Consider the following 27,217-nt stretch of genomic DNA (forward strand, 5'->3'; position numbering starts at 1 on the left):
GATTTCCCCTTGGTGAATCCGTGTTGACTGTTCTTCATATCTTTTTTCTCTACATGCTTAGAGATGACACCACTTTTCCAGGAATGGAGGTGGGGCTGACTGCCCTGTAGTTTCCTGCGTCCTCCTTCTTGCTCTTTTTGAAGACTGGAATGACATTGGCTTTCCTCCAGTCCTCAGGCACCTCTCCTGTTCTCCATGACCTTTCGAAGATGATGGAGAGTGGCTCAGCAATAACATCTGCCAGCTCCCTCAGCACTCGTGGGTGCATCCCGTTGGGCCCCATGGATTTGTGAGTGCCCAGTTTACCTAAATGATCACTAAACCTCATCTTCCTCGACCAAGGGAAAGTCTCTTTTTCTCCAGGCTTGCTGTCTTAGCTTCAGGGTCTGGGATTCCTGAGGGCCTGCCTTAGCTGTAAAGACTGAAGCAAAGAAGATGTTCAGTAACTTCAGTCAATTTAGGAAAGCCTGTTCTACAGGCCACGGGCTAGTAGTGGGCTGGAGTTTTTTTCAGTTATTTTGCTAGTTTGCATTAAGTGTATGTAATTGTATTAGTACTTGGCCGAGGGAGGGAGGGGAAGTGTAAATGTTGTGTCCATTGATGAGAGTTTGGAAATGTTTCAGAATTCAGGGGTCTTCACTAATATGAAGGTGAAGGAATTTCTGCATGTTGTGTCTTTCCTATCCATAGCCAGAAACTTAAGGCTAAGTGTTGTTATACTGGAGGAGTAGTATAAGGCCAATACAGGCTTTAATTCAGGTTTTAATACTGATTTTAATTATTTTGTGTAATTTTAGATGTTTATGAACTTCTTTTTTTTAGTACCACTGTGGGCCGATTGTTTCTTCCACATCATTTACCATCTTGAAATGTCTCTGTTCCCCTAACAGGACACACTGGAACTTGAGGACTTCTGGTCTATTTCACTTACATCAAATTTGTAAAGAGTTGCAGGTTATGGAAAGAGAATAATCATTTTTTATACAGAGAAAAATATTTATATAAAGAAAAAACAAGATAAGAATGTGAAGGAATAATTGTTTCCCTGACTGTTAGCTCCAGTGTTCAATGTTAAAATCAGAAAACCAAACCAGAAAACATAGGCAGCTGAAAAAAAGAAATGCACATGCTGCTTTTGTGTTACCTGAAAATTGAGAATATAGCATAAACTCTTACAATAGGACACAACGTCCTACTTCTGTCTGGTGCTCCTGCATTCAGTTAGAGCTTTGTCATTGTTCATTTCAGTGGTCCCAGATCTTGACAGTTAGAGCAGACATTGGCAAACTACAGCTTATTAGTTGCTTATGGATTGTGCAAGTCATCCTTGCATTCTGGCAGTTTTGAAACTCCATTTAATTTTGTCTTTGAAGTTATCAGTGACATTAGAAATGGAGGTTAGCAGATACTCCATGTGGGCGGTTTTTACTGCACTTGTTTCATTCAGTGACTGCTTATAATTCTGTTTATCTAAGACCTCTGTGCTGCTCTCATCCATTACAGTATCTTAGCATCTTATTTTCCATCTTTCCTTTTTGTACGGCTAACCAATTTTCCATTCCTTTTATGAGGCTATGCAGATTGTTAGTCTGTTGCCACAAATATTGTGGCCACTGTTATTCTGGCAGGAGAGGCCTATGGTGGTATGAACAATCTCCCTGAAGGTGACATCAGCTGAATCATTAAGAAGGAACTACCGATGTTGTCAGATGAATCCTTACAAGGAACTACTGATGTTAAATATTATGACACTTCCCTATTCTTTGCCAACGTAGGGTGCTTCTACTGCATTACCAGCTTAAGTAGTTAAAGGACAAAATGAGAAGATGATTTAGTAGAAACGTGTTCTGTTCAAGTATGAACATGTTAATATATTGAGTATATTAGAAAAGCCTCATAAAAGTAATCAAATGGAAAACTTGTATTTAAACATATAATGTGAAATACGGAAATATCTTTCAGTACAGAAAAGTAGACTGACGTTTTCTGTTTTGAGAAATTTGGAGACTATAAATGTGAAAAAGTGAGCGCTTGTTTTGAAATGGCGGGACGCCTTTTCTCAAAGGTGGGGTTATAATAAATGTACTTCTTAAAGTAAATTTGAGGTAAATATACTTTAGTATATTGTCAAGAAATGAGACACATTCTCAGAATAAATATCTACAGTGAGGAAATGACCCCAGAACTAAGAGACAGCACTTGCTCAAAGAACCTAGAGCTGAAGGCTGATACTCTGCTGTTGGGAATGTGTTCCGACTAAGGTCTCTAATGGACTAGAGCCTCTCTGTTGGCATAGGACACTTAGGTGTGCTGAGTCACTTGTTGGTGCAGTGCCAAACACGGGCAAGGGGTAGGAAGGACATGAGTGACAGTAGTAAGATTTCACTTAGGAAAGAGGTCTCTACATCTTGATGATTCTTTAAGAAAAAAAAAATTCTACTCTAAACCACCCTTTTAATTCACAATGAACTTTTTACTTAACGTTGTAAAAATATGCTAAAGAGTACAATTAGCCAGAAAAATACTGCTTTATTGCTATAATAAGAAGTGCAGATAGGGGACAGGAGAGAAGAGAAACTAAAACGTTTAAAAAGGAAGACACTAAATTCTTTTGCTTCAAAGTCAACAGACATACCCAAGTATAAAATATTTTCTGTTTCATGCAGTATCAGCTATACACACACATACAAATGTGCATGTTTAAGAACAGTAAGCATAAGGAAATTACAATTCAGAAGTCTTTTCCTGTCCCTGTATCATTTCTGAGACACATCCATATCTACTGCTAACAGGATTGCAACCAGTGTTTAATTTAGTTTGAAATTTGCAAGTTAAGTTATCAATACCAACAATGAAAAAATAGGCTATCCAAAAGGTCCTTGTCTGAGGTGGATCAGTACTTGGCTTTACTGTATTAGATAACAATTTAAATCATGTCTTTTAGTAGGTTTGTATTAATAGTTATGAGGCAGATTGTTGAAAATAAGGTGCGTTTTTCAATTCTTTGCTGTTTTAATTGCTCACCCTTTGAAGTAAATAGTAGGAGAATCAATTGCCTGTGAACATTAGAATTCTGAATAAGTTACTGGAACAAGAGGACCTGCTTTTATTTTCCTGTCTACTTATAGGCATTCATATCCTGGTCTCTATCTTCTTCCTTCCTACTTGTGAACATTTGCTGACCTGTCCAGCATTCCACACCGCTGGAGGAGTTTGTTTTGCAACAAATTCCAATATAAAAAAATCGGAAAACAACAAAATGAAAAGACTTTCTGGTCAATGCCAGAACTTATCTCAGAACCTTATCTTTCTTCCTCTTACTTTCTGGAAATGATCCCATTGCATTTTAATAATAACTTATTCCTGTTCAGATTGGGTCTAATAATTGCATAGCCTAGTTGTCCAGGAGCTAGGATATTCTGTTACATAGATAATCTCCCTCTAACAACCTTTAAGCAATTGGGTTTTTTTTCCCCTCTCCTGCTTACATTGTAACTCCAGTATCAGTTCCTCAGAGCTTCCCAGAACAACGGTTGTGCGCTTGCGGACTCAGACACCACTGTGTCACTTTATTTTTGTGAGATGACCTTGGAAATCTTTTAGACAATCTATGTTTTGTATGCAGTTTTCATTTTTGTGTGCGCAATTGTATGGTGTGTTCATTTCTGAGGCTTGAGTTTCTGCTTTGCTGCTTGTATTGATGTTCCTTTCTTGTTTTTAGCAGAGACTGTACTTTTACTAAATTAAGCCTTTTTCTTCAGACTTTCTCACTTGTTGGTCATTTGTGGAAGGATCAGAAGTAGACATATAGTAATTTTGTACCACCTGAAATTGGCTGTTGAGGACTTGCGTTCTCTGTTGAATTCAGCTATTGTGAAATTTCTGCCTACTGTAATGTAGTGAGTGGAAAACTAAGGAAAGAGACTTCTAGCTGTAACTGTTTACATTAAAATGGCTCATTGGTAGGTTGATGCTAGAGAGGGATTTCTTTGCCTGAATGTGGGAGTTCAGTGGAACAGATCATCTGGAGTGATTAAACTTTTTAGAATATTCTGGCACACTAGGTGAAAGGTTGACAGACATATATGTTTATCCTGCCATTAAAAAGTGCTACAAGCTCTCACTGTTCTAGAACATATTCTTAAATTATTTAGACTGTAGTGTCTATTGCACATCTATCCAAGACAAATCTGTTGTTTTACAGTCTTACAGTAATGTGCACTACTTAAAACGCAGAAATTCCAGAAATGGGATTCTTATAGAAAAGAATCACTTAATATTCTTTTTTTAAAAAGGGTGGGGGGCAAAACACACATACATTTAAGAAATTTATATGCAAATTCAACAATAAGTGCACCTGAATAGTAAACTCTTGGCTGCCTTGCTCTAAGAGGCAACAAGAATTGGAGAGCAGGAAAAAAAAAACACAACTAAAACCTAAAAAAACTCCACAAAACAAACAAAAGTGAAAGTAACACAGAGCTGAAGTTCTAGAATGGAGTTTGGTTGGGGTTGTTGGTTGGTTGTTTTTTTCCCTGTTTCTGTGTGCCATGATGTAAACCCTGGAAGGTTTAAGGTCTCCGTTGCTACTTTGTTTTTACTTGTTGCTTATTCTGCTGGTGCTACTGAATTGGTGAGGAACTACTTAGTAATATCTTCTTTTAGTGGAGATCTTCACAGATCTCTGAAGAACGTAACTCGTCTATAAGTATTCAGTTAGTTTTTAAAATAAGTTTTTAATTGTCTTACTTTTAAAAAATTTCAGGCATATGGCTCTGGTTGTGACATTGTTATTCTGGCAAATGACTTTGAATGTGTGCAAATTATTCCCGGTGCTAAACATGGAAACATCCAGGTCAGCTGTGTGGAGTGCTCCCAACGACAAGGCAGGGTAAGGATTTTAATAAATTTGTATAGAATTTAAAACAAATGTGAATACTTTAAATAATTAAACAGCAACATAATATATTAATGGTATTAATGAATTAATTTCATGACAAAGATCAGTTTTTACAGATCTGTAACTTTGAGTAACACCTCTTGTGTTACTCAGAGAATTGTTTCAATTTAATAGTAATTTTTTTGTTGTTGTTGGGGGGTAGGGGAAGCAGGAGGCTTCTCATAACAATGGTTTTTATTCCTTTCCAGGACCTGCAATAACAGGTCTCACAGAATGTGGAAATATGTATTAATCACAGTATAGTATCAGAACGGGAATGGTACCAAAATAATCGTTACTGTCTCCGTTATTGTATACTTTCATCTAGCCAAAGACGACATGGATAAACCATTCATGTATACATATATATACACATGTATGTGCATGCGTGCTTGTGTGTGTCCTGCAAATGAATTAGAAATACTTTATTTTTCAGAAAAGCTTAGGCATGTTTAATGTGTTTAAAAGTGCTACAGTATGAGCCATCATGACTGCATGGCCCCTTGACTGGCTATGTGGTTTTGTTTTTAATCCCTAAACAACACTAAAGAGACAGTTTAGATTGCTGAGAAAAACTACTTTCTATGAGTTATGGTAGTGTACTGAGAAAATTTTGTTTGTCAGTTGTCACTGCCTACTTATATTAGCTAGTTAAAAATTGGTTGCAGTATTGTGAAAGCCGTAGTTAGTATTCAGGCAGGTTTAGCTGGCCAGGCCCCTGCACTGCTGCAGTTCAGTCCCAGTAGGGCTGGAAGAGAGATTCCACCTGCACAGGTGGCCCCTGCAAGATCACATGAACCCCTAGGTGGTTCTGCGTTCAGGACTCTGAACTCGTGGTCTGTTCTGTTCTTTGGGAGTGTGTTGTTGCAACCTTCCCCCCACTCCCCTCCTCTCGAAGAGGAAATAAGATTTCATAATAAATGTCGTGAAACATCTACATCATTTCTGTATTGAGGAAACCAGATCCTGAATGGGAAGAACTTAGATGGTTTTTCTTTTAAAATTTTTTTAAGGAAGAAAAAGGAATTTTAAAGATAGTCAGAAGTAGTCATAAGTATATGAGTATTAGGAACATGACCAGAAAAATTCCTAATAAAGACCATTTTGTGTGTGGAGGTTTCTGTGATATAAGTGTGTGAAAGAAATTGAGGTCCTCAGTGGTATAAGTACTTTAGTTTTTCCATTTACTCTTTGTCTCCCCTCAAAATGTATTTAACTGTTCAGAACAGAATGACATTTCCTCCTGTTTCTTATAATTATTATTTAGTGGTACAAAATGGAATCTGGGAACACACTGAGACTCAGACACTAATAATTAATTTATTGGTTAGCTGTGAAGTAGACAGAATGCAAGCAGAAGTAGTGAAGGCATCAGCTTTCCCTTACGCATTAACAGTTGTTACCCTAGAAGAATATATTAGATCTGATTGACAGTGTTTATCCCACTGAACAAGAAGTCTTCCCTATTTAGAGTTAAAATCTTAGATGGACTTGTTCAGAAGTATGTATTTCTCAGCTTCCTTAAGAAAGTATGCCTGTAACACAATTAATGATATTTCTATTAATTTCACTTTTCTTGAACAATGACACATAGAAGAGGTACTGGAAATTCGGTAGCTATTTGGGAATACTAAGGAGTGGTTACACTTACCGCCTAACATTACATTTTGAGTCTTTAATTATTTATTTCCCCCCCCCCCCACAGCATCATATGGAAATGCTGTTTGCATTTTTGAACCGCTTGGTATAAATTCTCATAAAAGAAATTGTGTAAGTATGTATTTCATTATTGTAATTCAGGTTTAGATTCTTAGAAGAGGCAAAAGTCCGTCTGCTAGTTATTATTATATTACATTGGCACACAAAAGACTAATGGATAAACATTTTCTACCATCCACAATAAAATTGGATGGGTAGAATCTCCCACTGCATGAATCAAATTGGGGACTGCACTCCTCCTAAGTTCACAACAATATCTTGTTCTTGAATCTCATACTAGAATGACATGGTGACAAGTTGATGTTTCTTTAACTTGAACAAGTCATCAGATCTGTGGTGCAGAAATAATGACTTAGACTTGTATACATACACCCAGGCTTATTTTAACAGCACAGCCATGGCCGAGCACTGAAGCATTAAGTATGTTTCAAGCAGGTTTCACAATCTTTGTTGCATCTATACTGCCATCCCTTAAGTTGTTATAAATGTATGATCTAACTAGCTTGAAGTAATCTACAGATATATTTGGATGTGTGACAGGTCCAGATCTGGTTCACAGGGCACTCTGTGATGCGTTTAACTTTTATAAAACAATTAAAGAAATTATTAAAACTAGATTCAGCAGTCTGCCACTGGGTCTGGAATGTTTTTGCAACAGGCGTAATAGCAATTTCATAGAGAAAGAAAGAAATACCAGTACATTTTTATTTTGCTGTTGATGTGAGAATTAATCCTTTACTGTTTTTAAACTACAGCAACTAAAGTGTCAGTGGCTTAAAACTGGACAATTCTTCCTCAGTTCTATGACTTACAACCTGGCATGGGATCCTCAAGGTAATGTGAAGTTTGTGAAGTATTTGTTCAATATTTGTAGTTAGGAGAACCTGAACACAAGTTACTTTTATTGTAATAAAGTGAGAGCATGAATATGGAAATTTTAGATTATCTGTTCTCAGGCAGCGCTGTGTAAAATGGCTACAGTTTGCATTTGTGAAGATGCATTGCCAAGTGTTTGAGTCTTTTATGCAAGATCTTAGTTTGGGAATCACAGTGTTAAGTTGCTAACTGGCTTAAATTACCACTAATAATCATTTAAATATAATTTTATCACAATTAAAGTCAGCAATGTACACAGACACAGATATTTGTAAGATGTCTAACAACGTGTATTTGAGATGTGCATGGCTATTTAGCATTTACAACATTCATTATTAAATATTGTTTATCATTTGAAGTCACAAAAAACCTTTGATGTTTTAATAAGAACAGCTGTATAATATGATTGAATACCCTATCATTTTTAAAATGGACTTTATAAAGTTGAGGTTTCAACCTGTTTTGAATAATTCTTAACAAAATATGATGACAGGCTTAATCTTTTGATACACATGCATCAGCTTGGTTTCACAGCTTTGATATTACTTACTTTCAGGTAACAGGCTGCTGACAGCAACTGACTTTTTACAATTGTGGGCCCCTCCATCTAGCGACATTCTAGAAGAAGATGAAGATGATCCTGACAATCAGATCAAAGAGGATAAAGTTCTCCCAGTTCTAAATGACTGGAAATGTGTCTGGCAGTGCAAGTGAGTGAGATAATTTTTATTTTAAGACAAATTGCAATGCGACCTCATGTATCAACCCTATCTTCTCTCCTAAACTGTATTTTCAAATGTGCTTCTAAATCAGCTTAAAATACCATAAAATTAAAACAATGGAAGTTACTCTAAATAAAAACTCCTCACTTTTTCAAGTCACCTATCACCAGATAACTTAGTCAAAGACTTACCCAAACTGTAGCACTGGCAATGTATCAAAATTGTCCTCATTTTCTCATCTTTGAAAGTAGTGCTGAGATATTGGATGAGAGTGAACAGAGGAGCAGTAGCAGGCAGATATGCTACACTGATAAAGATGAGAGCTGCTTCCTGAATCTTAGGAAGAGGGTCTTGAAACTCTACCCAGTTCTATTTGAGATCCATGTTACAGAAGGGCTTCATGATCAGCCATTTCAGACTTGGGATGCAGCTGCCTGTGAACCTGTTCTCCCTTGACTTTTTGAAAGCCGTTTTAGATTTTGTGCCCACAAAGCACTAAATGGGCTGCTTTCCTCTTTCAGACAGCTGACCCATAAGCTGTAGTCACAGACAAATAGTATCACAAATTATCTAAAAGTTCTTCACTTTTATTTCTTCCTACTATTTGTCTTGGGAGTAGGGGAGCAGGTGGGATAAACTTCATTTCTGTGATTTCATCAGATCTAGCCTAGGCTTGCCATACTTAAAACAATTTATTTTATAGGCTGTTTTTCCATAAAACTGTGAAACTACACATTTTCTTTCATTGTAGCAAATACTTTTTATGCTTTGGCTATTTCTAAAGTATGCTTAAAGCAACAACATAAAATACTAATATATTTCATTTAAATAATGAACAGTAATACTTAATCAACTGAATACATATGGAATAATAATACTATAGAATAAATAGACTTTACTTACAACTTAAAACATTACTCTTGTGTTCTTTAGGACTGCGGTATCAGTACACTTGATGGCATGGTCTCCTGATGGTGAATACTTTGCAACAGCTGGGAAGGTAAGGACAAAAAAAGAATAATCAAATAAGTGTTTGTAATGTTTTGCATTTGTTTGACAAAAGTAAATAAGTAATATAGAATAGTCCTGGACCATGCACTCTATTGTAGTCTGAACTAAGTTAAGTTATCATCTCGTGTAATGCTGTATTTTTGTGCAATTCCATGAATTTCAGCAACAAGAAATTGGATTTAGCTGTGTACTCGTACTGAATACATGAGAATCAACCTGGAAATACAGTGACAGTGATGCAGACTTGTATATATACATATTTTAGATAAAGTATACTTAAATGAACTTTCAGATACGTATAAACGTATTTTTCCACTTCTGTTGGAAATAATGCAGGTAAATATTAGATCATTATGATAGAACACATACACATTTAAACTGGTATAATATGCAGACCTCAGTGGATAAATTAGAAAAGATTTTCTGTTTAGTGAATTCTGGGTTCAATTATCAGTTCTTAATTTCTGTTTCAGTTTGGCATATGTTTTGTCATATTGCTATTCAAGCTAAGTTTTCAATTAATAATGCTCTTTAATGTCACTGTCTCATTTGAGTGATTCCCTTTGGTTTTCAAGTCTGGATAAGTAAGCATTTATTGCTTGCACTCAATGTTGGTTGAACAATGAGATGAATTTTAGGAACCTTTGTTTTCTTACACTTACTAAAGAGGACAACTGAATCATGAGCTGCTTTGTTGTATGACTGAAAATGTAATTACAACACCTTAAATATTACATTTAGAATCATTGTGGTTAGAAAAATATCAAAAGATTGGCTTCATTCCATATTTCTATTTTCCATGAATATATTTTTATATAGCTAAGAATTTGATTTAAGTAGATGAGGCAGATGGTTCCAGAAGTCATTTCCTGTCTGTAGGACAGCTCTATATTAGTTGTTTCGTGACATAGACAGCTTTGATCATAATTCTTAACAGGGCTGCCTGTCAGACTTCCTTCTTGCAGAATCTCTGGTCAGATACTGTACTTTTTGACACTTGTCAGGAAATACTATCTTTTATCTACACTCTCAGAGGTTTGTAATTTAGTCACTTTATTCTGTATCTCCACTCCAGCAGCAAGTCCTGAAACCCAGGGATGTGGCATCCACCAGCTGTGTACAATGTACTGTTGTCATACTAGTAATGTTGTCCTTAGCTCACATCAGTATAGACATACTCTACTCTCACTCACCAGCATTTGTAGAATTGCTGGGTCAGCGTTTCAGTTTTGTTTCAATTAATTACGTCAATGGTGCCCAACCATTCAAACCAGAAAGGTAGCATAGGTTGTGCTGGTGGTGGAGTAGGTTGTAATATGCCTCTATTGTGTGCCTATGCTCAGCAGGTACAGTTCTTTCCACGACAGTCAGGCTTCCTGTGCATGGGAACCATCAGGGACTTACAGCATAAATTGTCTCAGTGGAGAAACTCACTGTTAACGAGCTTAATATTGTAGTGTGAGTAGGAGCCTATTTCTGGCTTCTGTCTCTGCAGGGAAATGGATATGGGATTTGAGCATGCATATGTGCTATACAGAAAATGCACAGTGAACCAAGAGAAAAGTAAGGGGCCAAGTGGACTAGGAGAAAGATTTCTTATGGGAGTGGAGTGTTGCCAGCAGAATATTTCTTCAGTCCTGTAACTCATTCCAGGATGACCATCAATGAAATAAGTGGTCTCAGAAATGGGTTGTCTGAAAAACTGCAAATAGTTCTGGACAGATCAAGTTTTCATGAAAGATACTAGAACAGCAGTTTCCTTATTATTTGGGATTTTCTTTTTGTGATATTTTTAATTGTAGCTAGCTAACCCCATATTTTTTTATTGCTTTATGTAGGATGACTGCCTCTTAAAGGTTTGGTATCCTATGACTGGTTGGAAGTCATCTCTTCTGCCCCAAGAGAATGAAGAAAAGAAAAAATGCTCAGGGGTTGTCCACTTCTCCTTTGTTTATTTGGCTCATCCTCGAGCAGTGACAGGATTTTCATGGCGTAACATTAGCAAGTACATGCCCAGGTTCGAAAGTTTTCTTTTGTAAAAAAACCAAGCAAGCCTTTGACCAAGTATTTTTTAACACTCTGCTTAAAGTTTGACCATTAAGAACTTGATTAGATTTCTCTGCTTATACTTTCAAGAAATAAAACATATCAACATCTTCCCATAAGCTTCTGTATTACCTGGTACAATAGTGATAGTTATGTTAACAGGTGACATTTATTCTCAAATATGGTCTAAAATTCAGTGCCTTCTCAAGTTATGCCAGGAAGCATAGATGTAAGGCTTTGTCTTCACCAAATGGTGCTATGACATTGCAAATAAAGTATTTATTTAAATGATTAGCATTTCAGAAGCTATTTTCTGCGTCTTGTTGTATATACTAGTGTTTAATTAGTTGTTCAATTTCACTTTTCATTATGTAGTAAAATTTATGCATTCTTCACATAGTCCAGCAAGTCAGATAGTTTAGGCAATTTCATAACTGCAGTTTTATAGTAACTGTTCCATTTATCACATAATAACCATTCCGTGTTCACATGCACTTTTGCCAATAATCTATGGGTTTATCGGCATGCCAAAAACCACTACTGGTATAAAATCTTTAGTTAGGGGAGAGGCAGAAATTTGGATGAAACAATAACTATTAAACACTTGTATACTCCCCTAATTTCTGCTGTGTCCATATAGCTAATTTAATTACATTGGGTAGTAACCTTGATATGTCTGTTGTTAGGGGGTTGGTCTGTAATGTGTTACTCACGTCATGTCTTGATGGCATCTGTCGGCTGTGGGCAGAGACATTGTTACCAGAAGATACTCTTCTTGGTGAGCAGATCTGTGAAACTAGCACTTCCAGCATTAGCAGCACCATCTCTGGAAAGCAAAAGGATAAAATACAGCATGCACTAGAGGTACAAGTAAATACTTATTTTGTCAATTTTTTATTTCAAGATTCTTAAATATTTAAAGGATGTAGAACTCTTAAGAATGCATATTATCTAGTTTTTGTAAGCATAAAAGAATAGTCTGAATTATTTCATATCAGTTTTTGAAGCCTGTTACTAAACACTGAAGAAGTCAGAGACTTTGCAACTCTACACCCACACTCCATGTTCTTAAACGCTATCAAAACAAAACAAAAGCTTTTTCTACAGCTAACTAATAGTGATGGGAAGAGCAATGTTTATTATGGAATAGTAAATGATTGTTTCATTCTGATTGGGTCTGAAAGTCTGCAATTATAAAAACAGTGGAAGCACTAAATAAACTCTTCTAATTTTTAAATAAGGGCCTACAAGAAAGCTGGGGAGGGACTTTTTACAAGGGCATGGAGTGATAGGACAAGGGGCAATGGCTTTAAACTGGAAGAGGGAAGATTTAGATTAGATATAAGGAAGAAATTGTTTACGGTGAGGGTGGTGAGGCACTGGCACAGGTTGCCCAGGAAGCTGTGGATGCCCTACCCCTGCAAGTGTTCAAGGCCAGGTTGGATGGGGCTTTGAGCAACCTGGTCTGGTAGAAACTGTCCCTGCCCATGGCAGGGCGGTTGGAACTAAATGATCTTTAAGGTCCCTTCCAACCAAACTATTCTATGATATTTCTATGAATTTTTAGTTATCTGATTTGATAATTGCATTTCCAAAAGCAGGTATTATGGGGCTCTAAATATCAGTGGCAGTCACACCAAGTCTGTTAAGTTTACAGTAAGAGAAAACCTATCAATATAAAAACAAGAAAACAAAACAAAAAAACCCCCAACCACCCCACCACTTATTTGTAGGCTATTACAATCAGACCAAGTTTTTACTTCTTACATATCACGACCATCAACAAATAGGGAGAGTTGAACCAAGTATGCTTTGGGCTGTTGAATCGGTTGTGCTCTGCACATGCTCTCAGCAATTTTCAGTTACAGAAAAATAATTTATAATAAAATTATATTGCAAAAGTGACTGCTTTTAGATTGTTGTAATCTTATTTGTGAATGTTACATAAAATAGTGTGTAGTTTTGTGTTGCTGGCACAGATATTAAAGGAACTTTCACAAGACTGTTAGAAGAGCTTTGCCTTTGGCCAGAACTGATGTACATAAGTGTTATTAATCTCTGCTGAAATCCATTTAAAACAATCCTTTTAAAATTAGTCGTCACTTCTTAGGTTGAAGGAAGTTAAAAAGCTTTAGGCTTTTACGTGTGAGTTTTTACCTTACAGTTTTTTAGTATTTCTTAATTTATTTTTTTATAACTATGCCAGACAATTCACCATTTGAAAAATATGAGAAAAGGACAAAGGAGATCTTCGGTTCTTGTTACCCACACAGATGTATTGCCAGATCAACAGGGTACTCATGAAGTTCAGCGTCACATTTCACATCATGCAAATGTACTTGGTCACTTCCATATAGCAGCAAGCATCAACCCTAATACAGGTGAAAAATACAACCATTTATTAAACTGTAATAATATATGTGCACAAAATGAAAAAAATAAAGGGGGCTTGAGATGCACATTATTCGCTTTGCCTAATTGAATACAGGGAATTTGTAGGAAAACTGTTATTTCAAGTCTGTTACTTGACATAGAGTTTTGTGAGACAGATGAGGCTGAATTTATTCTGAATACCTTCCACACTTTTAAAAGCCAATTAAATTCATCATTGCACATCAGAAAGCAAAAGAAACCTAAATTTCAAGTCTGTTTGGCATTTGATTGTTGGGTTTTGGGAGGCAATGGTATATGATGAATAGAGTATTTGCATCCTACAGAATATATAGTGAATGAAAAAGAGCTGTACCAGGCAGGAAACTAGCTGCTTTTTATAGAATAATGCAGAATATTTTAAACAAGGAAAAGATTAAAAAACAATGAGATGCCTTACCTGAAATCTGTACATGAAATGATAACACTGCAACATATGAAACTGAGCAATTAGAACTGTTGAGTATCATTTACCATTCACATAAGAATCAATTTTCATGTAAATTTATTGATGTTAAAATATCTTTACTTTTTTTTATTGCAATTGCATGTAGAAAATTAATCTGCATCTTACCTTTTCTAATCTTACAGGCACAAATTATGCTCTACCTAAATTAAGTTAAATGTCTCTTAATTAAGAAATCTCTCTGTCTCTGTATATATATTTATTAAAAATGAGAAATTTAATATATTTTTTTCTGTGTTTAAAAATGTCCATAGATATTCCATCAGTCTTGGCCGGAACAGCTTTTAATATAGATGAAGGAAATGGAGGCTTCGTTGTTCACTGGTTGAATAATAAAGAATTTAATTTTACGTCCTCTATTGAAGTATTTATGCAGCATCTAAGAAAAATTTCTGAACAACAACTAGAACAAGATTTTGATGTTGAGGTTGAAGAGGAAGAAGAAATGGAAGAAAAAGAGAGAGGTTTACATATGAAATTAGATCATGGTTAGTAATATTGAAATAAGTAGAACAAGAATTGTTTTGAAGCACATTAATACAATAATGCAATTATTTAGTACAAGAATTATAAGTGCTAACATTTTATCACTAATCTAAAATAGACATTTACAGCTGAAATTTTGACTGCTGTAATTGTAGACATGAAAAATTCAATGATGTACTTACTCTCAGTTGGAACTCAATAGTGATATACACAGTCAAAAAGAAAGGTAGCTTTTGGTTTTCGTTTCTATTTTGGATATATTGCACTGAGCTATGAAATTATGACTAAGACATGCTCTCTATTTACCTTACAATCTGATTGTCAGTAAATACATACCAATTTATGGCAAGCTTTAAGAAGGGTTGGACATAGTTCCATTTTAATGCAACTGCACTGTTTCCAGTACTGGTAAGATTTACATCTTAAACCTTAGATCACCCAATGATCCCAACTGTAGCTGTTCACAAAGGAATGGAGACACATATTTTGAAATTAATGATGGAAAACATATCCTACCAGAAATACTCTACATTGCTGTGGGAGAGTCACTTGGCCAGTAAGAATGTGTAAAAAATAAAAATCTGGCTACATAAACCAGTAAGACCAATTGGTGACAGCAGACTGATGATACATTCTGTCATTTATAATGTTTAGGTTCTTAAAATGTAGATTACCAATGCAGTAAAGTGTGTGATAATTCTTACTGAACATGCAATACATGTAATTTCATCAATGACCACATACCATATACTTCATGATTACCTTCGAAATACAAAAAACCCCACATGAATTTGGAACCAGCATTCACATAAAATGTGTGGGTTTATGTAGTTGACCAGAATAATCTTAGGCAGGGCATTACTCGAAGTACCTGGATTTTTACGGTTATATTCATTATTACTTGTATTGCATAGTTAGAAGCAATAGTCAAAGGCCAGAGCCTCACATTTTTGTACAGACAGACCAAAGACCGATGTTTCTACCCTCAATGTGCATGATTTTCTTATCAGATAATACTATTAGCAGATTAAAAAATACTATGTTGTTTTGAATCGAAACTGATAGGGAAATCTTGGCAATGGATAAAATGGCACATTTCTTTTCTGTTGCAGACTTGTCTATAGATAAAGAATCAGAGACAGGGACTGGTACAGGCTCTTCAGAACATGAAGATGGAGAAAGAGAGGGAAGCCCCAGAACATCTCTGCTAGCAGGCCCACGCATGCCTCTTCCAACAGTTTTGTTAGATCGGAAAATTGAGTTGCTCCTAACTGAATGGAACAGAAATCCAGATATGCTTTTTACTATCCATCCCATTGATGGTACCTTTTTGGTGTGGCATGTGAAATACTTGGACGAATACACTCCAGGCATCTTTCGACAAGTTCAGGTATTCTATATTTGAAATTGTTCTGTTAGTTATGATCTTAATCAACAATCATTGTGTCCTTTCTTTTATATCTGAACATCAGTATGAATTTAATTTCAAGTACTTTCTGTGAAACAGATAACGTTTATTCAGACTTAAGCTGGGGTTTTATATTCTAATTTTTTTCTTTTTTGTCTTTTTTTAGGTTTCCTTTTCTTCTAGGATTCCTGTTGCATTTCCGTCAGGAGATGCTAGTTCCCTTAGCAAAAATATTATGATGTATGCTTGCCCTGTCTTTGTAAAAGATAACAGTAATGCTGTACATCAGAAGACGATGGACTTCCCAGAGAAGACTCTAGTAAATAAAGGACCAAGCTTTGCCCAGGACAGTGCAAATGTGAATGTAATCTCTCCCATAGTAATGATGATTTCCAAACATATAGATGGCTCTCTCAATCAGTGGGCAGTTACTTTTGCTGATAAATCAGCTTTCACTACGGTGCTAACTGTATCACATAAATTTAGGTACTGCGGTCACCGTTTTCATCTCAATGATCTGGCTTGCCATTCTGTTTTACCATTACTGCTAACATCTTCTCATCATAATGCTCTATTAACTCCTGAATCGGACAGTTCCTGGGACTCTGACAGGATAAACAGAATAATGGATCCTATTAAACATGTGAAAGGTTCTTCTAGGCAGCAACTTAAAAATGCAGCAACCTGTACATTCCATGACCCAAATGCAATCTATAGTGAGCTGATTCTGTGGCGTGTAGACCCTATAGGACCTTTATCATACACTGGAGGAGTATCTGAATTGGCTCGAATTAACTCTCTTCATACCTCTGCTTTCTCTAACGTAGCCTGGCTTCCAACACTTATTCCCAGCTATTGCCTTGGTGAGTATACTTAACATGCTTCTATATAGAGTTAACACTGTGAGTCATAGAATTTGTTAAAAATAAATTGCTATTGTATTTGGAGTATATTTATATTAACTCTTCAGCAATTTCCTTGTGTTATGCAAATTAAGTCTTTTTATTTCATTTGAGGCTAAGCTACTTCAAAACATTTCATCTGGTCTGAGTGTGTCTGTAGTTACTGTGGATCAGCTGACATTCAGTAACTTCTTTGTGCGAGTAAGCAATCATCACTCAGAGAACAAGATGATCCCTTTCCTCAGTGCTTTAGGCAGCTTCACTAAGTATTCTCTGCATCGACATGGTATTAATAATGCAGATGTTCTGATGGCGTAGGCTTCTGGGCTGTTGGCCACTTACGGCTGCAGGAGGCAGTGGGTTGAACAGAACTAGTATTTGCACCACTTGAACATCTGAATTATTGGGAAAGATTTTTCAGCCAAAATTTACAGTATCAAAATCTCTTAACATGCTGGCTAAGAACTCTGCTTAGAAGATCCTGAAACAATACCAAAATTCTTCAGGCTATCAGTGGTTTACAAAAGCCCAGTTAGAACATAGAATATTTTTAAAGAAATAGACTACATTAACTTTACAGAACTGCAAACAATACTTTTTCAGAGGTCAGGCAGTACAACATCTGATGTGTAATGCCCTAGGACAATTCTTCAGTTTTGTAATTAATTTTAGGGCTAACGCAGTTAGGAAAATTGTCTCTGAATGTTACTCTATTCAGCCACTCAGATACTTATTTTTTTAATTACCACAAAGATGTTGTTGTAGTAGTTGTCATCTTTGTATACAATACTAAAAATGTCATTTCTGATGTGGATGTAACATTAAATTTTATACTAATAATGGGGGGGGTGTGTGCTAAGGCCAGTGTGACCTTTGCAGTGATTAAATGGGTGTCAAAGATGTTGTACAGCCTCAAAAATCCTAAATATGCTTAATAAATGCATAACATATCTTTGATTTAAAATAAAATAAATCCATTTTCACTGCTCACATTGTGGGATTCAGATAGCACAGAATGTCACTAAGTCTTCCAAACACAAATAACTAGCTGCTTCCCTCTTATAACGTAAGAGGAAAACCTAAATCAGAATCGAAAACCTTGTATCAAGCCTGTTCTATATACTGTAGAGAAGCAAAAAAGACACTCTGTTACAGTTTTTCATATATTACTCACTACTGCCAGTATATTTCTCTCTCCACTTTTATATCTGCACTTTTAACTGGAGAGTAGAAAGGAATAGTCAGAGAGATTAATTTTATCCAAAGAGCCTAGAGACAGTAAACAAGGAAAAAGTACTATAGCTTTTCTGAACAGTTTACCTTAGGCTCCTACTCTAAATTGTCTCTGACAACCTAAGGAAGCTAGAGTTAGCCCTCCCGAGCACCTCCTTAGAGGTGACAGTGATGAGAACATAACCATTTTAAGCAATGGCAACATTCCCTTAGGTGTACTACATATTGGGTTTTGCAGGTGTGAACAATGTTTGTAAACATATATGAATTCTGCTTAGATTATTCAACTTTTAAGTGGAGTTTCAGTTACATAAATGAGCAGAAAGGGAGTTATTTGAAAGTTCAAATAATGGTGTTTTAATGCACACATTTGCTTAGGTTTTTTGCTTCAGTCCTTTATGAAAATTACATTAGAAACATATTCAGATATTGTCAAGTGGATTGTAATAGACTACCTGATGTTATTTGACTGCCATTTTTTTTTCTTTGTGAAATTTTTGTGTTTTCTATTAGGTACATACTGCAACTCTGCTAGTGCTTGCTTTGTTGCATCTGATGGCAAAAACCTGAGACTCTATCAAGCTGTTGTAGATGCACGAAAACTTCTGGATGAATTATCTGACCCTGAATCATCTGTAAGTTTATGTCATAATGGTTTGAAAGTATTAAAATAAAACTAAGGTAACTTTTTTTTTCTTTCCAGTGGTTTGTCTTCACTTAGCTCTGTATAATTTTTGTGCTATTCCATGTATAGCATCTTGCACATTATACCTTGCATAATTACATGTTTTGCAGCTGTCTGTAAACATTAGCGGACAGAAATACAGCTATGACTACTAGAAGTGGCTGGACTGAAGCAAAATTTCCCTGACAAGTTTCCCCAATCTGTAGCAGGTGGGGAAAGGAAAAATAGGACTTCTGTCTTTGTCCTCTCAAAAGAGGGGAGTCAAGAGCAAGTGGGAAGGTGAAGAGCAAGACCTGGGTGTATCCATCTAAGTTACATCTATATATGAGGAAGGACAGAGATGGTGGGATAGGAGGGAATCAGCAGGCTATTGCTAAGGGTAACTAACGTTAGGTCTTAGTTTTTCTTTAATAAGCAATTTTTTCATCCTTTTTTTATCTTTCTTTTCTGTGACTTTAAGCAAAAGCAAAGCCTGATTTTGCACTGTTATTGTATAAACAAACACATCTTTCCTTTTTTCCCATTCTTCCGTTATTTTGTAAGCTATCCTGCAAGACAGAGCCTGTCAGTATTCAGATCAGTCTGAGGAATCTGTTCTAGGAGCAATGATTGTAAGATTCCAGCAGAAGTCAATAGAGCCTTCAGTTTATATATAAGCTGTACTGATTTATTTTTTTCACCTGTTGTGACAAAACCTGAAGCTTTAAACAAAAGTGAAGCAGTATATTTGAGTTTCTCATGGCACAGACACTAAGTTATCTTATAAAAGGATAAATCTTTAAATAAACAACATGTAGTTTCCATAAAAACTGGTGTGCTATCCCCATGAATAGCTACAGGCTCACAGCAGTGCCAATGTCTTGATAAATGCATTATTCTTAAGTGCCAAAATGACAGCACAAAGAAGTCTGTTATGGTTTATGCCAACAAGGAAAATTAAAGCATCAGTTTATTGTAAAAGACTGCAATTTCCTTCTGTCTGAATTAAAAAATATACTAACTCTTCTCATTTTTCTGTTGCAGAAACTTATTGGGGAAGTGTTTAACATTGTGAGCCAACAATCTACTGCTCGACCAGGATGCATTATTGAACTCGATGCAATAACTAACAAAGTAAATAAACGGTTAACTCTTTAAGGGTATCACATAAAGGTGTTTAATAGCTTTGTCTGTTAATTAACCTAAATCTGTTGAAAAGAGGTAAAAGAGCTGACATTTCTCTATGGTGATAATGACTGTCTTGAATTTTTGTGGATGTTGAGATACCTTGAACATTTTAGTTGGACAACATTCTTTTAGCTGCTAGGAGCTCAAAGCCCATTGTTAGAGTGTAACAATATTTTTCTAAGTGTAAATCTTGATGAAAACAAAACTTAACTAAAGACTGGTTTACCAACCATCATAATTTAAAGGAAAAAAAAAATAATAATCCCCCCCAAACCCAGACAAACAAAAAGATGAACATTTAAAAAAACCCCAAACCTAAAAACTAGACCTAACTATTTCAAAATGTAGGAATCATAGCCATGTATGACTTCAATTTTTTTTTTTTCTGTCTTGTAAGACAAATTTTTATCTGTTAACTAAATACAGCTATACATTTCAGACAATGACAAGGTAGTATTATTATGCCTTGTTCTTACTCAGTTATTTTGATCATACATCATGTTCCAGTGCTGGTTTCTGTTAGGAAGCACCGTGTGAAAACTGTGTTTAACCATTTCTTAATTAGACTTCTGGATGTTTTTGACACACATAAAGAAGTATTTCTCTATTTGTCAGTAAATTTCCATGTCTTTTAAGTATTAATCACATAGGATTTTCACTTTTAAATCCAGATTTACAAAACGTTTTTCTAGAATTTCTACAGATGAGTTCAGGGAGTACTCTCTTCCCATGTTTCTCTGGAAAAAGGAGGTGGTTTGCAGTATGAAAACTTTGCCGTCACTGTCTTTGGGCTATATATTTTTCCTTACCTGCAGGAGAGGATTTTGCTGCCAGCAGCCTCCTTTGTAGAGAGGTGGAGGTACAGCAAAGAAATCTGTTGCTGTCAGGAAGGACAGCAGTTGTGGTATCTGAGAGAAGGAAAATCTGCAATTCATTCCCTTTTTTAGATTTCCCAAGCAAATCACTGCAGACATGTCTTCCCACTGAAGATGGATAAAAATCTAAGAGTTTTTGCCACTGTCATTTATTCCAGACCTAAAGAGATACTAATTAGTAAGAGATACTAGTTCATCTGTCAATAACATTTTTGCCACAGTTACTACAGAATTCGTCTAGCATGGTAGATCTCAGTGAAATTATTTGAATATACAAACAATAGGTTCTAGAATATGTTGTTCTGAATATAAGAGGAAAATGTTTAGGTTTTTGATGCATTAGAATACTTTTCAACATTATAAAAGAAAGTGATCCTCATCAGTAGCTGGCTTGCACAAAAGAAGTAACTGCATTAGTACAAAACGTTGCTATGCTGTTCTGGAAGCATAACTATTGCTTAATGTTTCAGTGTGGCTCAAACACACAACTGCTTCATGTCTTTCAAGAAGACTTCATTTTGGGATACAAACCACATAAGGAAGATGTGGAAGGGAAGGAAACTGAGATATTTTTCCAGCCATCACAAGGTATAGCTTAAAAATAACTAAGATGAATGAAGTAGGTACTAAAAATGTTCTTAAAGAACACTGAAGTCTAGCCAGCGTATGCTAGTTTCCTTTTTAATGAAGATCAGTAAAATGGCCATTTCATGTTGCTCATATGAATTGTTGTTCCATGGTAACAGTATTAAACAAAGGCATTCTAATTTGCTCAAAGTGAAACATTTTAACTTATATGACGAAGTCCATTTTTCAAAATGCTGTGTGTTATATATTAAAATGTGTACAAAATAGAACAGAAGTGTATTTTCTGCATCAATATGTAGTTCCAGATGATAAGGTGAATATATCTGACTTCTAAGTTAATACAATAGCAAGTACCTGGGGAATTTGATAGTAGACTTAAAACTTTAAAGCAGAAACAAAGAAAGCAGGCAGGTGCAAGAGAGTCTTTACAATCTAGCAAGGTAGTTCAAACTGAGTGGGAAGGGAAATATATCTAATAAATGATTTGCCACTAATACTCAGATTGTCTGTAAGTCAGTCTCTCTATTTTTGTAGTTCTTCTGTAGCCATGAGCAAACAAAATGTCAACTAAAAATGTTATTAATGGTACCGTTTAAATACTTTATTTTATAATCAAGCAATTTATTTCAAAAAGGAAAACATTTTTTTAGTATCAATAATTTTTAGAGAGTCTTCTGTTATTGAAAAATATTTATGTTGAATGTAAACTTTGTGATAGTGATAATATGTTTAAATTACAGGGTATCGTCCACCACCTTTCTCGGAAAAGTTCTACCTAGTAGTAATTGAAAAAGATAGTAATGGCTGCTCTGTTCTTCAGATGTGGCATCTTCATCTCAAATCTGTGCAAGCCTGTTTAGGTAAGTGAGTGACTAATTTTCTTAGACACAGACATTTCTTTCATATCATTTAAAATAAAATTTAAAGCTTGGTGCTTTGTTTTGAAACAAAGTGTGTCACCTTTGTCAAGCAGAAGCCTCAAAGTTGGGAATCTTTGGAATAATTTATCAATGCAATAGAAGCAGTAAGATTCCTTACAAACATTGATTGCATTCTGTACCAATAGCTATATAAATATTTGTTGATAGGGTGAGTAATGTATTTAAGCACTGGATTCTTTATTTTAAACTATCAGTATTTCAGAATCTTATGGGTATCTTAAAACGAATAGTCACAGCATGCAATAAAACAAATGCAGCCTGCACATATCATATAATTATTTTCTGTGTAACTTAAGCACTGCTAAAAAAAAAGTGATTATAGGATATTGATGCCTTGTGCTTACTTATAAACAATTTTTAACACTGTTGGCATTTTTTTTATATATAGCAAAACCAACTGAAGCTACTTCGTCAGAGAATAAGCTTAGTGTACCTGAGCAAAAGACTGTGGAATCTTCTCCAGATACATCACCTGGCATAAGTCCCATTCCACGATCTTCATCAATTGCTAATCTTCAGACTGCTAGTAAACTCATTCTGAGCTCGAGACTTGTGTATAGTCAACCTCTGGATCTTCCTGTTGGCGTAGAAGTAGTAAGAGCAACTCCTTCAGCAGGTAAACATAACACTTTTTTCTATCCAGTTAGTCTACTACTTTACCTCCTAGTTCATAGAATTGTATCTTCTCAGCCTACCGCATTCTGATGTACTGATAACAGGGAACACGGGACTGAAAAAGGCACTCTCAAATCATCATGTCAGTGTCATGTTACCCTTTCATAAATATCAAGTCCCCACAGGAAAGCTGTTCCTGAAATTTACTGTTCTAATAGTTGGAAACTTAACTTCTAGTCTTACTAATGAACAATTTATACCCGCTTGTTCATCTACCAGCATTAATGTGTTGGGTATATAGTGCTTTTTTTACCTGATGCACTTACACCTTCTTCTGTTTGCCTGTCTTTCTGGGTCTCTCTTGTCTTTTTTTTTTTTTCTTTTTCCTCTTTTTTTTTCACCTTCCCTCTTAGGTTTCATTTTGGTAGCCTATATGAACCTAATCTTAACTTCCTTAATCTCATCTTATTAAGGCTTTGTATTCCTCTCATTATTCTACCAACTATTCTCTGAATTAGTTCAGTTTTAGCTCATCTTCTTTGAACAGTGACCAAAAGTGCAGATGATTAATAACATTCAATCTGCAAGACTGTTACCAATCTTAATACATTTGCCCTTACCCAACTCCAAATCAGAAAAATAATACTAGGTTGTAAAGTTCTCTATCAGTAGTTAGACAGTGTTACGTCTGCCTTATTCATATAGGCATTCTACTTTATATTACTAAAAGTAAATATGTTTGTTCTAACTTCAGGTCACCTGAGTTCTTCATCAATATACCCAGTCTGCCTTGCACCTTATTTGATAGTAACATCATGTTCAGACAATAGAGTGCGGTTCTGGAGATGTACTGTAGAGACAGACCTAAACAGCAAAAATGAAGAAAGAAAAACATATCATTGGAGGAAATGGCCTTTAATGAATGATGAAGGAGAAGACAACAGCAGTACAGTGGGCATAGTAGGAAGGCCAGTTGCCGTTAGCTGTTCTTACACAGGACGCCTTGCAGTAGCATACAAACAACCCATACAACATAATGGTTTTGTTTCCAAAGAATTTTCCATGCATGTTTGTATACTTGAATGTGAGTCTACAGGAGGATCAGAATGGGTTTTGGAACAGACAATTCATCTGGATGATTTAGTTAAGGTCGGAAGTGTACTTGATTCAAGAGTCAGTGTAGATAGTAATTTATTTGTTTACAGTAAATCAGATGCTTTTTTGAATAAAGACAAATACCTGGTGCCCAGTATCAAGCATTTGGTGCATTTAGACTGGGTATCAAAAGAAGATGGTTCACATATATTGACAGTTGGAGTTGGTGCCAACATCTTCATGTATGGAAGACTTTCAGGAATTGTAACAGATCAAACTAGCAGCAAAGAGGGAGTAGCTGTCATTACTTTACCACTAGGTGGTAGCATAAAACAAGGTATAAAGTCAAAGTGGGTGTTGCTTAGATCAATTGATTTGGTATCATCTGTAGATGGCACTCCTTCACTGCCTGTTTCTCTGTCTTGGGTGAGAGATGGTATACTTGTAGTGGGAATGGACTGTGAAATGCATGTTTATGCCCAGTGGAAACACGCTGTCAAGTTTGGTGATGGAGAAAGCGATGTTTTTACTACTGAAGACTCAACAACACAAGATCCACTCAAAACAAGCTTGATAGCTAAGAAGACGAGTGTAATTGATGGGGCAGGTATTGTGGATGATGTTTTTGGCACTCCAACTGTAATTCAGGATGGTGGTCTTTTTGAAGCTGCTCATGTTCTTTCACCTACTCTACCCCAGTACCATCCAACCCAGTTATTAGAACTTATGGATCTGGGTAAAGTTCGCCGAGCCAAAGCCATTCTATCCCATTTAGTTAAATGTATTGCAGGAGAAGTTGCAATAGTTAAAGACACAGAAGCTGGAGAAGGAACTGGTCCTAAACGCCATCTTTCTCGCACCATTAGTGTAAGTGGTAGTACTGCAAAGGATACCATCACAGCTGGAAAAGATGGTACTCGAGATTACACAGAGATAGACTCAATTCCCCCACTGCCACTGTATGCACTGCTTGCTGCAGATCAAGATGCCGCTTATGTTTCCGAAGAAACTTCTAAAATACCTCAGGGCTCTGAAGATCATGCTAAGAGAAAAACAGAGGATCAGTACTCAGATCTATTCCAGATTCAGCCTGTTACAACTGAAGACTTTATTGATTTTGAGCCTGAAAAGAGGGAGAGTAAATCCAAAGTTATTAATCTGTCACAGTATGGTCCAACTTACTTTGGCCGAGAACATGCTAGTGTCCTTTCAAGCCACCTGATGCACTCAAGTCTGCCAGGCCTCACCCGACTGGAGCAGATGTTCCTTGTAGCTTTGGCAGATACTGTGGCCACGACAAGCACTGAACTAGATGAGAACAGAGATAAGAATTACTCAGGTTAGTAACTGACATATTGTGGAATTAACATTCTTCTTGTTCTCAGCAAAAGTAAACCTAGTCCTTGGGTATTTGGGGATAACAAAGCTGGCAGTTAGCATCAGTTATTCAGATTAGATACAGTAAGAAAGAAAAATACTTAAATATCAATCTCTACTTGTATTTCATACAGAATAAGTAACTTGTAGTTCCAGTTCTCAGTAAGTTTAGAAACATACATTCCTCAAACACTGCAAAGGATAAGTTGTATATATGCCTCTTGTAGTCACCTGCATGTTCAAAAGTCAGTATTTTATATTTCACAGGAAGAGATACCTTAGATGAATGTGGCTTACGATATTTGTTGGCTATGCGCTTGCACACCTGCCTTCTGACATCACTCCCACCTCTGTATCGAGTTCAGCTGCTTCACCAAGGTAATTCTTAGAGCAAAGTATTGCTTTCATTTGATCCACTTGAGCTGACAGGATCTGGCTGTGTTGGATTTATAATATTATGATATTTCTATTATCTGCATATTCATTTTAGATTATATCTATTCCATTAAGGCCCTTATCTTGCAACTGCAAAGTATAGGCTTCTCTATATCTACTGTGAATAGCAAAAAAATTTATAGGTCTAGAACAGAAGAAAGATTCTGCCCCATTCAGTTTGAGGCATGAATAAGTTCCCCAACCAGATAATGTACAGATTGTATATATATTTCATTGTTTCTGCTAGAGGAATAAAGATATTGCTCTATAGAAGCATGGCTCTAACTTACCTTAAAGATTATTCTATTATTTTCATCACAGCAGGTTTTTTCCCTTTCTCAATCTTGAGTAAATGCTGTTGTGAAACAGGAAAGAAAAGCAGTTACCACCTAAACAGCAGACAGAAAGGTTTCTGGCCCAGAATGGGTCTGCCTCTGCAATAACAGTATTTTTCTTTCAGTCTCTCACCTTAATACTTTACTGCATATATGAATGAGGTACTGGAAAATGATGGAAGCAGCACTGAGGAGAGGAGATCCCTAACAAGCAAAAAGACATTGCAGCTGTTCCTTTAGCAGCTGTACTTCCCGTTGAGGGAAATAGTCTCAGATCTACATAACTTTTGGGTTGGATATCCCACTTTGCATCTCTGACATATTCCATTTGCTTATTAACAAGTTTGAATCTTCTGAATTTTATTATGTTATTGTTTAGGCCTATCTACTTGCCATTTTGCATGGGCTTTTCATTCTGAGGCTGAGGAGGAGTTGATCAATATGATTCCTGCTATCCAGAAGGGAGACCCACAGTGGTCTGAATTAAGAGCTATGGGTATTGGTTGGTGGGTCAGGAATATCAACACACTCCGAAGGTGCATTGAGAAGGTACTTTTAATTGCTTACAAAATATAGTTACATGCTGTCAGGTATACCTTCACAGATATGCACAGTGACTTGTATATAGCAGATTTCTTTGTACTCCGGCCTGGCCAGGAGACCGCGTAACTAGTTTTTTCTATGCCAACAATGTTGGCAGTCCTGGCTTACAAATTTCATTATTCAATAGTAACATACAACACAATTGATTTGGGGAAAAGCCACTTCTGAAGCACCTAATTTCCACCTCCCCCCCCCTCCCATTTTATATTATGTTAAAGATCATATTAAGTACTCTATTTTAAGAACAGTCTTGTTTTCAGATA

The 27,217-nt window shown here is 36.0% G+C and overlaps 1 protein-coding gene across 1 annotated transcript in view; it reads left to right on the forward strand.

Annotated features, from left to right (window-relative positions):
- The first annotated feature begins 4,771 nt into the window (after nt 1–4,771).
- DMXL2 (Dmx-like 2) overlaps nt 4,772–27,217 on the forward strand; it is a 46,801-nt gene continuing 24,355 nt past the window's right edge. Inside the window, exons 1-20 of the mRNA XM_009705848.1 lie at nt 4,772–4,891; nt 6,470–6,476; nt 6,645–6,709; nt 7,414–7,492; nt 8,091–8,244; nt 9,190–9,256; nt 11,106–11,284; nt 12,000–12,177; nt 13,520–13,694; nt 14,464–14,697; nt 15,808–16,085; nt 16,270–16,966; nt 18,752–18,873; nt 19,947–20,036; nt 21,436–21,553; nt 22,294–22,413; nt 22,883–23,110; nt 23,864–25,543; nt 25,849–25,959; nt 26,731–26,900. Of these exons, the coding sequence (XP_009704150.1) occupies nt 7,462–7,492; nt 8,091–8,244; nt 9,190–9,256; nt 11,106–11,284; nt 12,000–12,177; nt 13,520–13,694; nt 14,464–14,697; nt 15,808–16,085; nt 16,270–16,966; nt 18,752–18,873; nt 19,947–20,036; nt 21,436–21,553; nt 22,294–22,413; nt 22,883–23,110; nt 23,864–25,543; nt 25,849–25,959; nt 26,731–26,900 (4,632 nt within the window). The 5' untranslated portion in view covers nt 4,772–4,891; nt 6,470–6,476; nt 6,645–6,709; nt 7,414–7,461. The remainder of the gene's footprint in view (nt 4,892–6,469; nt 6,477–6,644; nt 6,710–7,413; nt 7,493–8,090; nt 8,245–9,189; nt 9,257–11,105; nt 11,285–11,999; nt 12,178–13,519; nt 13,695–14,463; nt 14,698–15,807; nt 16,086–16,269; nt 16,967–18,751; nt 18,874–19,946; nt 20,037–21,435; nt 21,554–22,293; nt 22,414–22,882; nt 23,111–23,863; nt 25,544–25,848; nt 25,960–26,730; nt 26,901–27,217) is intronic.

The sequence above is a fragment of the Cariama cristata genome, unplaced genomic scaffold, assembly GCF_000690535.1.
Source record: "Cariama cristata isolate BGI_N322 unplaced genomic scaffold, ASM69053v1 scaffold10480, whole genome shotgun sequence".
NCBI lineage: Eukaryota > Metazoa > Chordata > Aves > Cariamiformes > Cariamidae > Cariama > Cariama cristata.